This window comes from Babylonia areolata, chromosome 29, assembly GCF_041734735.1.
Source record: "Babylonia areolata isolate BAREFJ2019XMU chromosome 29, ASM4173473v1, whole genome shotgun sequence".
Classification (NCBI taxonomy): Eukaryota; Metazoa; Mollusca; class Gastropoda; order Neogastropoda; family Buccinidae; genus Babylonia; species Babylonia areolata.
In genome coordinates, this window is record NC_134904.1 from 26,587,126 (window position 1) to 26,603,707 (window position 16,582).

The following is a 16,582-nucleotide window of genomic DNA, read 5'->3' on the forward strand; positions in this document are numbered from 1 at the left end:
ACATTGTTCTGTATTTGGAAATGTTTGTTCTGGGCATGAAAAGATTATTTTGCAGTAATCCTCCATACTCCAATAGGAGTGAAAGGATAATTAAAACTTGAAACTTGTGTGTGTTTACGAACCATAGTCAGTGATATTTAGCACTAATACGTGTACACAAAAAGATAGTGGATCATTTTGACACTGACTTTTCTTGAAGAACATGTCAGGAACATGAACTGAGCATGTGTGCTCGTTGACAAAACACACACACACACACACACACACACACGCACACACACGCACACACACACACACACACACACACACACACACACACACACACACACACACACACACACACACACACAAAGAAAACAAAAACAAAAAAAACCCACACAATCTGACCAGGACAAAATGACAAAATAAAACAAGCAACACTACTTTTACGAACTTTGACACCTCAGAGCTTCCCAAACAACTGTCACAAAAAGGCCAATGTCACCGTATGAAGAGTTACTGCGTGCCATCTCGGATAGGGACAGACCTCGCTAAGACTCAGGGGTAACCAAGTAGTCTGACGCACGAAGCAATCAACGAACACTCCGTGGACATTATCTTGTGTATTGATGGTATATTGACGCCTTCACGTCGTTACAACTCTTGTCCACCAGAACGCATTATCTTACTTGATGGTCAGCTGCTAGTTCGATCTGGGCTGTCCTCCTTCTCCTCCTCCTTCTTCTCCTTCCCTTAAAAAATCGTAATAATTTTGTGGGTTGTGCTGATATTACCTAAGTAATCTAAACATCTTTGACATATCTCAGCTTGGACTTTGCCATGCACAGTTGGATAAGTGGCATGGGCAGAAGGACTTAGTAGAAGAAACAACAATGAAATAATGATGATGATGATGATGACGATTGTGATGACGAGGATGACGGAAATGATGAGAAGCGAGATCCCGCAGTGTGTTATATGTTGTTGCACTGCAGGGTTTTTCAAGTCCCAAGCCTCTCAAGGGTCAGGGGTCCGCTATAGCTCATCGAAAGCCTTTCTCCGTCCTGTGCTGCACAGACCCAACCTGCATGTTGTCGTCAATGCGCATGTCACTAAGGTGAGAGAGAGAGAGAGAGAGAGAGAGAAGAAGAAGAAGAAGAAGAAGAAGAAGAAAGAGGAGGTGGGTGTGAGTATGTACATGACTTCATTACATTTGAAAGGCTACCTCTTTCCCGTCTCACAACGTCTGAGTACTTGTTTAGGGGCATCTTCTACCAGTACTGCCTCACAACAGAACACAGCCACTGGGTACATCGCTGTGAATCCCTGGTGGCGACCATAGTCGACGCCCGCCTACACTTTTTGGTGTGATTCAGGATACCACCCAGCACACAGATCTTGCTGTTGAATCAAGTGAATGGGAAGAAGGGATGGGAGAAAAAGGGGAACCTGTGGCAGTCACTCCAACACACACACTTGTTTCCGAGCTCTTTTCTGGTACTTTGCAGTCGAAAAGGATCTCTCGGTACAAATCATAGTCATAAACTAACATCTCGTGATGTATTCTACATTTTCATCTTAAGGCCCCGCCTTTGAGCGTGCCTTTGATTTCCAGTCAAAGATGAAAATTCACAAAGACCACACAGTATACCACCCTGGGAATCCGTGTTCTTCCTCATCTTGGGAATGTAGACATTGGCATTGGCTTGATTTCTCGTTTTCCGTTCTTCTGAAAAAAAACCCCGACATTTTGAAATCCTGCCATTCGCTTTGCCTTCAGTGTTCAAGAGAAAGACAAAACAGGTTGTTTTTTTGTCCACATAGCTTTCATCGATTAGCACTGCCATAGCGTTCCTTCCTTCACCAACATTCTGTACCATACCACAGAAAGGTGTTCTGTTTTCTGTCAGTCCACTGCACGCTTATCAGTTATCGCCTTACAGTACCGCCCATATAACGCGAAAAACTTCCTCTGGTTCCGTAATCAAAATGGTCTTAAGACGTTTTGGTGTTCTTCGACTCAGTGCCTTCTGTGTGGAACCATATCTATCTGAAACCGAAGTAATCCAATGATGGATGTGCTCTGTACCGCTCTCAGTATATGGTCAAAATACTGTTCTTACTCGGGTGGTAACGATGACGTTTGAGACAATGGGGCTCAGCGAAGGACGAATCCCGAACCGTAATTCCCGACACCTCTAAGGGCCAGACGTCCACACCAGTCGAGGCGAAAGTTTCCACCAGAGAACCAGATTTCAGCCCTTTTTTGTTGTTGTTGTTTTAATGTTTTCATTGAACAGCAATGTTTCACGCAACAATTTCAAAACAGACTTGTTCTAATAGCCACCCTATCTCTCTGCCCACTTTCCTTGTCAGTCATTTGGCAATGCTTCAGATGGATAAGAACAGAAACAAATCTATATCAAGCAGAGTCTCTTTCCCCGCAAGTGCATAATTTTTTTGCAGATGTCCGTACTTTTGCAGGTTGCAAGGTGGGTGGGCAGGGGTGGGGGATAGGCAGAAAATTGTTTCTGTTGTCTTCGTTTGAGCATTTTATAATGTCTTTAATGTCTTCTGGTCAATATTTCACATGACTTTGATGAGCAGATCGCTGAGATAATTATGTAATTTAACTGCACTAAATGATGAGTCACTTTCGATGAAATTTATAAGAAGTGTGATTTGTCTCCCTTTAAGTGTCTGGCTAGAGGTTACTGTGATGGTTGGGTAAAGGCAACGGTACAGGCAGAAAATTGTATCAGAAAGATAACAAACATTGCCTTCTGTTGTTGTTTTTTTTCATCTTCCTTTCACGACCTTTCGTTCTTTCTTTCCTCTTTCTCTTCCTCCTCTTCCTTCTTCTTCTTGTTCATCATCTTCTTTGACTGTATCCTTTTAGTCCTGTCAGTATGCTCGGTTTTTAATGATGATGACGGATTTTCTTTTCGATGCTCGTGTTCCTGGTCCTCCACTCTCCCCGCCCCCCTCCTTTTCGCCTTCCTCCTCCTCCTCCTCTTCCCCCTCCTCCATTTTTTCATGACCCTGACAAGCAAAACACGTATGCAGGTGTTGTTAAAAGATGGACGAGCGCAGGGAGTGGAGGTGACCCGGAAGGACAAGGTGGAAGAAGTCAAGGTCAGGAAGGAGGTCATCCTGTCAGCGGGAGCGATTGGATCTCCTCACCTCCTGATGTTGTCTGGTATCGGTCCTAGAGAGCACCTGCAGGATTTAGGGGTGAGTTAGAGAGAGAGAGAGAGGGAGAGAGAGTATCTGTCTGTCCATTCAGTTCTTTCATCATTTCTTTCTTTCCTTCCTTTTCAGTATCTTCACGTCACTTTCTGTCTTCCTCTTCAATATATTCAAGGGTTGGCTTCTCTCGCATGAGATGATGAGTGTGGGAGACCAGTGCTACATCGCCTGCAAAGTCAAGATATTCTAGTGTTGAGAGGAAGGTTTATCTAATACCTCTTGTTTGATCCTCGGTAGTTGTTCGCATGTTGAAGAGCAATGTTGACAAGATGCATCCATTTTGACTTCTGTCTTCACACCTCAATACTGTGCACGGGTCTGCTGTTTCCCACTTTGTGTGTGAAGCTGGTGTAAAAGCTCTAGATGAGGACGTCACAGGCTTTTCTTGTGGATACTGTCAAAAGCTGTCTCGAAATCTACCAAGTTGATGTAGAGCTTCTTCTTCTTCTTCTTCCTCGTTCGCCTCCCATTAGATGAGCAGCCCAGTGTCCTCGATGAAGGCTGCCGTCCGTCGCAGCTCCTCCAGGGTGCTGTACAGTTTGGCATCCACTGCTGTCGGTGTTGGCCAGTACTTCCTCCTGGATGCTGCATCCGTCCTACAGTCTTGAAGGATGTGGTCGGTTAGCATTGGTCTCTCACTACAAGGGCACTCTCCACTCTGTCCAATGCCAAATTTTGTGTGCATGTGGTGGAGCAGGTGGTTGTGTCCAGTCCTCAGGCGGAAGATCTTGACCTGTTCCCGTCGTTCCAGCAAATGGTATCTGTCTTCTGGGTTATATTTGGGGTGCTGGAGGTGCCACTTTATTCCTCGCTGTGCCTTGATGATTGTCTTGATTTCATCGTATGACACCAGTTTGTTGGCTGCTCTTTCTGTGCACCGTCTTTTGTCAGAATGTCCGCTTTTTCGTTGCCTCTGATGCCACAGTGTGCTGGTACACATTGTATCACCAATTTCTCCACTCTGGCACTCAGAGCAACAAGGGCTGAAGTGAGATGGTTCTGTTCTTTGCAGCGGGAGTTCTTGAGGGCTTGGAGCATGGAGAGAGCGTCTGAGAACACCACCACCTGCCCTGTTGTTCTTGTGGAGTTCTGCGAGACTGTTGTGGCTGCCTCACAGAGGGCTTCTCGCTCAGCTCGGAAGTTGGTGGAGTATTTACCTATTGGGATTGCAATTTCTTCATCTCCGTCTTTGTATCGGAGGAAGATTCCAGCTCCACCATCCCTCGTTGCTTCTGTGGCGGAGCCATCTGTAAAGACATGGGTCCAGTCTTCCTGGGGGTACTGGTTGCAGATGTACTCCATGGCCAGGGCCTTCCTTTGGGTGTCTGACTGTGTTCCTCTCTTCTCCACTCCGGGAATGCTGGTGACGACTGTTGGGAACACCTGCCTCTTCAAAGATGGGTGGGTGACATTTGCCGGGATAGGCTTTGCTTCGTGTTCCATCAAGACTGGGGTTTGTCTTTCAAGGCGTCTTGACTGGTGGATGAAGCTGCCTCTTTTCAGCTGGCTCTTGGTGGGTCTGCTCATTCTGTTGTTCATTGGATGGTTTTCAAGGCGTTTGAATTTTGCTGCCTGGATGAGGATCTTTGTGTCCCTTCTGTCCTCCAATGACTGTAGCCCAGTGGTCTCCTCCATCTTCAGGATTGGGGCGGATCTCATGGCGCCAGTTATGACACGCCGAGCTTGGTTCTGTATCTTGTTGAGATTTTCGAGGTTAGACTTTGCAGCTGATGCCCATGCTGATGTCCCGTACTTAACTACAAGTCGGACTCTCCCTGTATAGAGTTTCTTTAGGATACGTTCATCACCCCCCCCCCCCCTCCCCACCAACCCCACCCCCTCCCCGTCCGTCCCAGCAAGTTTCTTCATGATCGCCAGTCCCAGCTTGGCCCTGCTACAGCGTTGGTGATCTGCTGTTTCCAAGTGAGCCTGCGGTCAAAGGTCACTCCCAGGTAGGTAGGTGTGGGTTCCTGTGTAAGCGTTTGGTTGTTCGTGTCAGTTTCGCCTCTTGCTTCTTGCTGGATAGGCTGAAGACTGTGTAGGTTGTTTTGCTTGAGTTGACAGAGACAAGCCATTCCTTGGTCCAGTTGCTGGTCCAGGTGTTGAGCGCAGTCTGGAGGCGTACCTGTGCTGTAGTGGTGTACTCTTCAGAGCACCAGAGTACCAGGTCATCTGCGTAGATCGTTCCTCTGACCCCTCTTCGCAGTTCTCTGACGATGTCATCTATGAAAATGAGGAACAGTGTTGGCGAAAGGACTCCTCCTTGTAGTACTCCCTGTCTCAGCACCTTCTTCTTGCTCTTCTGGCCCTGAATCTTGACTCTGGCTTGGCAGTTGTGTAGGTATTGGCTGATCCAGGTGTACATCCTCCCAGACACACCACATCGCCGTAGTTTGAGCCTGAGTCCGTCCTTCCAGACTTTGTCGAACGCCTTCTCCATGTCAATCCAGACAGCAAGCGTGTTCTTCTTTTCTTGGAATGCATCCTAAATGCTTTGAGCGATGAATGTGATCTGGTCTTCTGTTGATCTGTGTTGGCGGAAACCTGCCTGTTCAGGGCTCAGCAGCTGATACTTCTCAAGGTGCCAGACAAGCCTAGTGTTGACAAGTCTCTCCATCAGCTATCGTAAGCAGCTTGTAAGGCTGATGGGTCTGTAGCTGTCAGCCTTCGACTTGTCCTTTCCCTTTTTGTGAATGGGGATCATGTCTGCTTCCCTCCAACACTGTGGGACTGATCCTATCTTCCAGCTGGAGTTGAAGATTGTTAAAAGGACTGCCTTGCTCTTCATCTCAAGATGCAGAATCATTTCATGTAGAGCTGTCTGTGCCACTCTGCACACTGCTCAGTGTCACACAGGGTGACTATCTAGAGCTGTTTGTCTGCTGCATCTGAGATTCGTTGTAAGATCTTTACAAGGATTTTGCTTGGAATATTTCCTTTTCAACATCTTCACCTGCATTCTGCCTTCCTTTTCATTATCTTCATGTCTCTTTCCTCCATCTTCAATATTTTCATGGCCATTTCTCTCTGATTTGTTTATTTCTTAATTATCTCCCTCTTTCCCATCCTATGTCTGCAGATTCCAGTACAAGCAGACCTTCCGGTAGGTGACAACCTACAAGATCATCTTATTGTGTATTACGCCATTCGTATCAACTCGTCTGTTGACATATCACCAGTGAAACTGTCCAGCTGGACCGAGTTTTTCAAATACCTCTTGTTTGGAGAAGGTAGGGGTTATGCGATGGTGGTGATGATACAGGGTGGGTAGGAGGAGGATGGGGGTGGAATATACTGATAAAGGTTTGGTGAAGTGACTGTTAACATGGCCATTGTTAGAATTGCAGAATTGTTGGTGTTGTTACTGTTGTTGTAGTTTACTGTATGTTTGACGTCTTCTGTTCAGCATATCATAGTGTCTCTGTTGTCTTCTCTTGACCATTTTATAATATCTTTAATGTCTTCTAATTGGTATTTCATATGCCTCTGATGTGTTTGTTTGTTAAGTATCAATAGCTTCTCTGATGCTTTCGATCGAATGTTTCACAATGTCTGTGATGTCGTGTAAGAGCTTTTCGTCGACCTCAGATGTCCGTTGAGCAGTTCACAGTGCTTTTGATGTCCGTAGTGCCTCTTGAGAGATTCGGATTCGGATGATTATTCATGTGAGCCATTGCCCCTCATGAAGGGGTGCAGTATACAACATTATTAAGCATTCAAGTGCACAAGTCAAAACAATTATCAAAGGAATTATATCATAATTGATCGTAACTTAAATGGTCTGTGTGTGTAAATTAACGAATTCCTTACAATGCTTTCTATATCAGATGTCATCAACAACCTTAGCCGGAACTGATTTAGAAACTTATAATACTTAAGTGGAATATACAGTTCTCTTAATTTCCCAAAAGTATGACAACATAAAATGAAGTGTTATCTCATCTTCAACCCCACTTCTGCACAGAGGGCCTTATATCTCAACCTTAGTGTGTCCTCTATAACGATATAGTTTTAAATGTTTGTCTGAGCTGATATGTAAATTTTCGCTATGCATTTCAAACCGGTCGTTATCTTCGACATGAGAGTTTTGCCTCATGAGAGAGACACAGAGAGAGAGACAGAGGGAGTCTGTACTTTCTGTCCACCAGGCGTGCTGCGCTCTCCGTTTGGAATGGAAACGCTGGCGTTCTTTGGAAGCACAAAGGCACTGAGGCAGGCCGACTATCCTGACGTGCAGCTCCATTTGTTTTCCTTCTCTCTCGACTGGAATCTCCTGGTCAAACTGACGCCAGAGGTAGGTCTCGGGAGAACGAGCTGCTCTGTGTATGGTGTTCAACTGAGTTTGCAAGCCACTGAATGCTACTGAAAGCGAAACAACCTCAGAGAGAGAGAGAGAGAGAGAAACACTTTGAAGCTTTTGACGCTTTCATACTTTAATGCCATTGGCCATGAGGTTCTTATGACATGGGTGAATGCGTCAACATACTTTCATTGCATAACAAAACATTAGAATAAACGAATGAACATGGCGAAAGCACACACTGAAACAAAACAAAGTTCTTTCCTTGAAGAATAATGGTGGACTCCAACATTGGCTACAGAAGAAAATGTCAAACCAATCTAACCACACATATTCCATCTGTTTGCGCCAAATATTCAAATTCTGATATATCTTTTGCCATCAAGGTTATCTGATGTTGACATCCTTTCTTTTGCAAATGAGAGAGAGAGAGAAAGAAGACTCAAGACTCCAACATTTTACTGACATTTGTATTTGCTCATATTACATGAATCGACACAATAATTATGAATCTGACTACTGATGATGAACAAAAAAATAGCAAAACCTTTGGTGGGATGTACAAAAAGGAGAAATAAATGCTTCAAAACTTATAGAAAATATACCGTCACACTCACTCGCACACACACGCTCACACACACGTGAACACATACAATGAAGTACATGGACATGGACAAACTGGTTTTCAGTAAAACACAAATTGAAACACGTGGCCATCAGCGCAGCAGGTATGGGAATAAAAAGATAATAGAAACTAATTTACCTGAATGATTAATCGAATTTTCAAACTGTGATGAATGTAACGAGCGATGTCAATCATATAAACACACACACACACACACACACACACACACACACACACACACACACAGATGACGCAGAAATAGCCCTCCACATCCACTGACCACAACTGTGGCACCACGTTGCAGGAAGCAGCCAGACAGGCGGTCAGAAGCCAGCACCACGGGATGACCTGTGCCCCAACCTTGCTGCGTCCGGCCAGTGTGGGCACCATCAGACTGCAGTCCCCCCGACCCCACCACCCCCCTTTGATTGACCCCCGATACCTGCACAGGGACCAAGACCTGGACCCCCTGTTGTACGGTCAGTGGTGAGAGGATGACCCCTGTTGTACGGTCAGTGGTGAGAGAGGATGACTGTTGAATGGTCAGTGGTGAGAGAGGATGACTGTTGAATGGTCAGTGGTGAGAGAGGATGACTGTTGTACGGTCAGTGGTGAGAGGATGACTGTTGAATGGTCAGTGGTGTTAGAGGATGACTGTTGTACGGTCAGTGGTGAGAGAGGATGACTGTTGTACGGTCAGTGGTGAGAGGATGACTGTTGTACGGTCAGTGGTGAGAGAGGATGACTGTTGTACGGTCAGTGGTGAGAGGATGACTGTTGTACGGTCAGTGGTGAGAGGATGACTGTTGTACGGTCAGTGGTGAGAGAGGATGACTGTTGTACGGTCAGTGGTGAGAGGATGACTGTTGTACGGTCAGTGGTGAGAGGATGACTGTTGTACGGTCAGTGGTGAGAGAGGATGACTGTTGTACGGTCAGTGGTGAGAGAGGATGACTGTTGTACGGTCAGTGGTGAGAGGATGACTGTTGTACGGTCAGTGGTGAGAGAGGATGACTGTTATATAGTCAGTGGTGAGAGGATGACTGTTGTACGGTCAGTGGTGAGAGGATGACTGTTGTACGGTCAGTGGTGAGAGAGGATGACTGTTGTACGGTCAGTGGTGAGAGGATGACTGTTGTACGGTCAGTTGTGATGGAGGATGACCCCTGTTGTATGGTCAGTGGTGAGAGAGGAAGGGGAGAAGGGCCCACTTTTGTACATATTCATACACCATAAGGCCCACCACACCACGACGTCACTAAGCCTTTCGTGGCCATCAGGGCAGTGACTTTATACCCACTGTGTCTAGGGCTTGGCATTGGAAGGCAGCGCCCAGTCCTCTCCTTCCACCGCTTTAACCTTCTCCAGCCTGTGTCAGGTACCCATTCAAACCTGGGAGAAGTGAGGAAAGTCAGAGTTAAGTGCTTTTCCCAAGGACACAACACCATGCCGAAAGGGAACCCCGAACACTAATCGCTTCTGAACACCGAATCAGAAGACCAACACGCAACCGATTCTGCCACAGCAGCTCCAAAACATTGATAACTAAAGCTACGGCATTAACACCCACAGGAACACATAAGAATTACTGTCACTGGTTGTAATAAATCTACCGCACCAGCTTACTTCAGGACAATTTGTCTTCACACCAGCAGTCATACAGGACACTCTGTCCCAACAGGTATACAAGACACTCTTTCTTCAAACCAACTGATATACAGGACACTGTCTTCACACGAACATACAGGACACTCTGTCTTCACACCAACAGGCATACAGGACACTCTGTCTTCACACCAACATTCAGGACACTCTGTCTGCACACCAACACACATACAGGACACTCTGTCTTCACACCAACAGGCATGCAGGACACTTTGTCTTCACACCAACAGGTATACAGGACATTGTCTTCACACCAACATACAGGACACTTTGTCTTCACACCAACAGACATACAGGACACTTTGTCTTCACACCAACAGGTATACAGGACAGTGTCTTCACACCAACATACAGGACACTCTGTCTTCACACCAACACACATACAGGACAGTGTCTTCACACCAACATACAGGACACTCTGTCTTCACACCAACACACATACAGGACACTCTGTCTTCACACCAACATACAAGACACTCTGTCTTCACACCAACAGATATACAGGACACTCTGTCTTCACACCAACAGGGATACAGGACACTCTGTCTTCACACCAACAGGGATACAGGACACTCTGTCTTCACACCAACAGATATACAGGACACTCTGTCTTCACACCAACAGGTATACAGGACACTCTGTCTTCACACCAACAGGCATACAGGACACTCTGTCTTCACACCAACAGGTATCCGCCAGTGCCAGCGTCTGCTGACCACGCCTTCCATGCGCGCGCTGGACGCTCGGCCAATGGACGGACCAGTGAAGGTGTGCAGCGAGCAGCATGTGTATGACAGTGACCAGTACTGGCGCTGTCACATCCGACACACGATCATGACCGTCTATCACCCTGTGGGCACGTGCAAAATGGGGGATCCGAAAGATAACTCCACTGTCGTGGATCTGCAACTCAGGTTTGTACGTTGGGGTGGTGGTGGTGGTGGTAGGGGTATGTCACACAGAGTGAAGGAAGGTATAATCCATCCACTTTGTCCCAGAGTAAAGGTATTACCTATACTGTCTGTCACCACAGAGCGAATGTATGACATATACACTATCTCACAGAGTGAAGGTACAATCTATACACTGTGTCACAGGGTGAAGGTATAATCTATACACTGTCACAGGGTGAAGGTATAATATATACACTATGTCACAGAGTGAAGGTATAATATATACACTATGTCACAGAGTGAAGATATAATCTATACACTGTGTCACAGAGTGAAGGTATAATCTATACACTGTGTCACAGAGTGAAGGTATAATCTATACACTGTGTCACAAGGTGAAGGTATAATCTATACACTGTGTCACAGAGTGAAGGTATAATCTGTGCACTATGTCACAGGGTGAAGGTATAATATATACACCATGTCACAGGATGAAGGTATAATCTATACACCATGTCACAGGGTGAAGGTATAATCTATACACCATGTCACAGGGTGAAGGTATAATCTATACAATGTGTCACAGGGTGAAGGTATAATCTATACACTATGTCACAGAGTGAAAGTATAATCCATACACCATGTCACAGGGGGAAGTTATAATCTATACACCATGTCACAGAGTGAATGTATAATCTATACACTGTGCCACAGGCACAGGGTGAAGGTATAATATATACACTATGTCACAGGGTGATGGTATAATCTATACACCATGTCAGAGAGTGAAGGTATAATCTGTGCACTGTGTCACAGAGTGATGGTATAATCTATACACCATGTCACAGGGTGAAGGTATAATCTATACACTGTGGCACAGGGTGAAGGTATAATATATACACTATGTCACAGAGTGAAAGTATAATCTATACACTGTGTCACAGAGTGATGGTATAATCTATACACTGTGTCACAGAGTGAAGGTATAATCTATACACCATGTGACAGAGTGAAGGTATAATCTATACACTGTGTCACAGCGTGAAGGTATAATCTATACACCATGTCACAGAGTGAAGGTATAATCTATACACTATTTTGTATTTGTATTTCTTTTTATCACAGCAGATTTCTCTGTGTGAAATTCGGGCTGCTCTCCACAGCAGTGTTATTTGTTTTTCTTATTGAAGTGGATTTTTCTACAGAATTTGGCCAGGAGCAACCCTTTAGTTGCCGTGGGTTCTTTTACGTGCGCTAATGCATGCTGCACACGGGACCTCGGTTTATCGTCTCATCCGAATTACTAGCGTCCAGACCATCACTCAAGGTCTAGTGGAGGGGGAGAAATTATCGACGGCTGAGCCGTGATTCGAACCAGCGCGCTCAGATTCTCTCGCTTCCTATGCGGACACGTTACCTCTAGGCCATCACTCCACTATGTCACAGAATGAAGGTATAATCTTTACACTATGTCACAGAGTGAAGGTATAATCTATACACCATGTCACAGAATGAGGGTATAATCTTTACACTATGTCACAGGGTGAAGGTATAATCTATATACCATGTCACAGAGTGAAGGGGGTTCAGGGACTCAGAGTGGTGGACGCCTCTATCATGCCCTCCATCGTGTCAGCCAACACCAACGCCCCCACCATCATGATCGCCGAGAAAGCTGCTGACATCATACGGGGGAAGTGACATTCGTATTGGCACAGAATATATATATTCACAATTATTCCATTGTTTAAGAATATGATTGATAATATACGTTTCGTCCAATGTACACATTTACAGTATCTACATTCATTTGTCCTCCCCGTTCTTCACCCCTCTCCTTCACTCCTCCCTGTCTCTCCTTCCTCTCCTTCCTCATCCCAAACTGACTTTGTTCCCAGTTACCATCTATGTCCATTCTTTTCTTTTTTTTTTCCCTATCCTACGTCTTCTGTCGAGCTGTTTAACTTTCAGTCTGACTGTCTTTTCTTTCGCTCCTTGCGTGATTTTATTCATGCATTTACACGTACCGAATTGGTTTTGTTCTCACTGCATTCTTTTCGTATGACTGAGTGTAACAACCTCCTGGCTTGGGTCCGTAAAGTCTCGTTTTTCAGAACTGTGGTCTTGGTTTTGTGAAGGTTTTGCTGTTCTAGGAGGTAGAGTCCTGATTTGGTTCTACTTCATGCTTTCTTTTACGTTCCTTTCTGTCTTCTGCCGTCTGTCTATCCGCCTGTCTGTCTCTCAAGTCCACATGTCTGCTTGCCTGTCTGTCAACCCCCCTCATTCTTGTTTGCCTGGATTGGATTTCCAACGCAATATCGTTTCTGAACTTGCTTTTATTTCGTTCAAGAACACACATACCACTGCTACACAACGTGTGTTGTTTTTGTTTGTTCGTCAGCGCTAACGGAGGGGAATGTCGAACAAAGAAAATGAAAATCATGTGTGCGCGTTAAATCTTAAAATGTAATGCAGATGAGTGAGATCTGTTTTAATGGAAATAGATATTACCTGTAGTATATCTAGATTTGTGTCCCATTGCAAAGCTTCATCTGGGTGCATTTGAGAGATGGGTGTGTAGTTATTACTTCCATACTAAGCAAAAGAAGTGCCTGCTTGAAAAAAGGGGGGAAAAAGATAAAACGCCTGCTATTAAATCAGTGTGGCAGTATGACACCAGAAGTGCTATGTTTTGCAAATAAGTAATAAAAAATATAACAGTAACCTGACTGCGGAATTATTTTAATTCTTTTGTACCCTTCCCAAAAGTGCATTGTAATAAATAGAATGTGTGGAAATAACTGGTTCTTTTTCCTATTTTTAAGTCAAATTTGGTGTCAAGAGACATATGTGTTTCCATAGAAAATGTACCACGTTTCAAATCATGTTCTACTCCATGCCGATTAATCAGGATACAGAGCAAACCGTTTACGCCATACTGCATTAATTCATCTCGTCGAAGAATGGCTCAGTACCAAATAATGTGAAATTCACGTGGGTACTATTATCGACTTCTCGAAAGCTTCCAATGTTATTGATCATAAACTACTACTGTGATAACTGGCTGTACAGAGACTTACTGAACACAGTATTTCTCATATTAAATCATTTTTTACAAATCGGTAACATAGATTCCTGAGTTGTGTAAATCTAAATTTCTGACACAAATGTTTGGTGTCCCTCAAGGTGATGTGTTTGGTCCCCTTCTCTTTTCCCTCTATATCAACGACCTCCCTAAATCAGCTATCTACTACTTCACAAGATGAGATTAATCAGCTAATCAAATGAACTGAAACATCCACGTGTCTTTATCATCACACAATATCATCCTGTTCATGGACCTGATATTTTTTTACTCAATTATGTCTGAGTAAATGGTTCTCCTTTTGAAATTAAATTTTGATACTTGGCAATTTCTCTGTTTGTTGTATGAGCGATGAAGTGTACAAAGAGATATTTAAACAGTCTTGAAGAAATTTTGTCCATTAATCAATATATACAGAACAAACAATAAATGGTATTCATCCTCTCGTTCACCTTGGCAAAAAGGACATTGTCTTAAAACATCATTTTGACGGGCGCAATAGCCGAGTAGTTAAAGCGTTGGACTTTCAATCTGAGGGTCCCGGGTTCGAATCTCGGTAACGCCGCCTGGTGGGTAAAGGGTGGAGATTTTTCAATGAAGAAAACTTTCTATGGTTTCCAGTGAAACACTGATACAGATACAGAATTTGGGACTTTTTTTTTTTTAAAGCCTTTTTGGCTTTTCAACGCCCCTTCTTAATACAGAAATAGTTTAGGGTTGCGTACATGCGTATGAAATTTTTTAAATGTTCATTCATCAAAATCGAATGATTTTATTAATGATTAGAGTCACTGTCTAGAAGATTCTTGAACACAAACGGAATCCAGCCCCAAAACAAAAATTACATACGCTGAAGCAGCAAAACGTTCCGGATCGAGTCCAGTAAAATAAAAGAAACCAGAAAAAACAACAACGAAATGTGACAAGCCCATCAACACCACTGGGGAAAAAAGAAACACCAAAGCAGCAAAAGCTCCAGAACGATGACGTCAAACCAGTCCCTGACACGGACTCGCCGACTTAGTCAAAGAAAGCAGACTAACACGAAACGTTCCAATAAGAACACAGATGAACACGAGCAACTTCCAAAAGTGCTGATACTACATGAATCAGTAATGAATGGAGTACAAGAAAAAAAGTCTTAAAAGATCATACTGCTTTCAGGCTTCGAAACAAAGGAACCACACCTTAGCTGAGACACGGAAATCCCTACAAGAGTTTTTTTTTCACTCCCAGAGAAAACGGACTTTGTTGTAATTCACTGCGGTATCAACGACCTGAAATGGAACGAACCTGCAGAGCTGTGCAAATCATTTGTTTCCACAATAAAAAATAAATTGTGCAGAAATATACCCAAACAAAATTTGTCATAAGCAAAGTCACACCAGTAAAAGATAAAAACAACAACAACAAAAAACAACCAAAAATCAGAAAACAACTGTTTAATGCAATCGTCAATTCCGACCTGTATGATGTGGGCAACATTTCATTTGTAGAAAATGATAACTTTAAACCACATCATCTTCAGGACAGTGTCCATCTGAATCAGAGGGTGACCAGTCTTCTAGCAGGCAACGTCGGACGCCACGTCCGAGATCTGCATCACAGAGACAGAACTGCTGAGTTTCAGCACTTCGCCGTTACTAACACAATATCATTTCATTATCTTGTTAGACGTTAAGCATTTTGCAATTGTTTTTTTGTTGTTGTTTTTTCTTGTTCATAACTTGTCCTATACCAATCAACCCACCACCTCTACCCATCGCTCCACTCTCCACCCGTCAACCCTCACTGCACACAATGTACTACTCCCCCCCTACCCCCCACTCCCCGTCCCCCCGTCTAATATCACTTACCAGTGAAAAGAAGTTAAACAAAAGAAAGAAAGAAAGAAAGAAATACACACACACACACACACACACACACACACACACACACACACACAATTTGATACGGTAACAAAATTGGTAAGGCACACATATAGTTATTATGGAATGGAACTGCATATCTATTTCAATAAATCTGCCTCATCTTATACAGTATCTTTCGGAAAATGATTATCATGTGTTAGTTTTGCAGTCATTAAATGTAAACAAAACAAAAATCCTGAAATTACACAATTTTTACTATCCACCCATATCCCAGTCAGAGGATGATAAAGGAAAGATCAACACAGCTATTTATATTGTTATAGGGTGCCAGCAGTGTCCCCCCCCCCCCCCCCCCCCCCCCCCCCCCACACACACACCCCGCCTTTGGTCCACGACATCGCGTCACCCGCCCCAGTCTTTGAAACACGTGCGGTTACGTGACGTCTGACGCAATCCCCGTGCTGAGCAGAACATCCCGTATGGCGGCCTGTCTTTCAAGTCGTTTCCCATCTCCCCTTCCACGAACGCAGCTGATGTAGATGGCGGGACGTAAACTAGGGAAAATTTATGCTAATGCGAACTTTGATCAAGCCAGCTAACATGCCGAGAGAGAGTTGTATTGTCCTGTCTCCCCAATCTCTTTGTGACGTAAGAGGGTGAACTTGTCATCACAGAATATTGTAGAAACAAGTGGAATGAATTGTAGCGAATCAGATCAATCTGTTGAATTGGACGAATTGGGATCAAGCAGTGAACCTGTCAGTCATTCACATAGCGTCATTAGGACAAGCAAAGATTGGTTATTTCACTTCAGCTAGTTGGGGGAGTAAGTGCTATAGTTTGCATTAGTATACACAGTATGTTGTGGGAAGGGATAAAACCAGTCAGCACAGCCAGTTCTTAGCTGTCTCCCAG

General features: G+C 44.2%; 1 protein-coding gene across 3 annotated transcripts in view; it reads left to right on the plus strand.

Annotated features, from left to right (window-relative positions):
* Positions 1-15,553, plus strand: part of LOC143302182 (glucose dehydrogenase [FAD, quinone]-like) — a 36,302-nt gene extending 20,749 nt beyond the window's left edge. Inside the window, exons 5-11 of one of the 3 annotated variants that reach the window (XM_076616730.1) lie at positions 975-1,096; positions 3,046-3,213; positions 6,308-6,458; positions 7,377-7,522; positions 8,458-8,632; positions 10,507-10,732; positions 12,286-15,553. In XM_076616730.1, coding sequence (XP_076472845.1) covers positions 975-1,096; positions 3,046-3,213; positions 6,308-6,458; positions 7,377-7,522; positions 8,458-8,632; positions 10,507-10,732; positions 12,286-12,412 — 1,115 coding nt within the window. In that variant the 3' untranslated portion in view covers positions 12,413-15,553. Of the gene's footprint in view, positions 1-974; positions 1,097-3,045; positions 3,214-6,307; positions 6,459-7,376; positions 7,523-8,457; positions 8,633-10,506; positions 10,733-12,253 lie in introns of all 3 variants that reach the window. The other 2 variants (XM_076616728.1, XM_076616729.1) reach the window with 2 other exon arrangements.
* Positions 15,554-16,582: the final 1,029 nt, after the last annotated feature.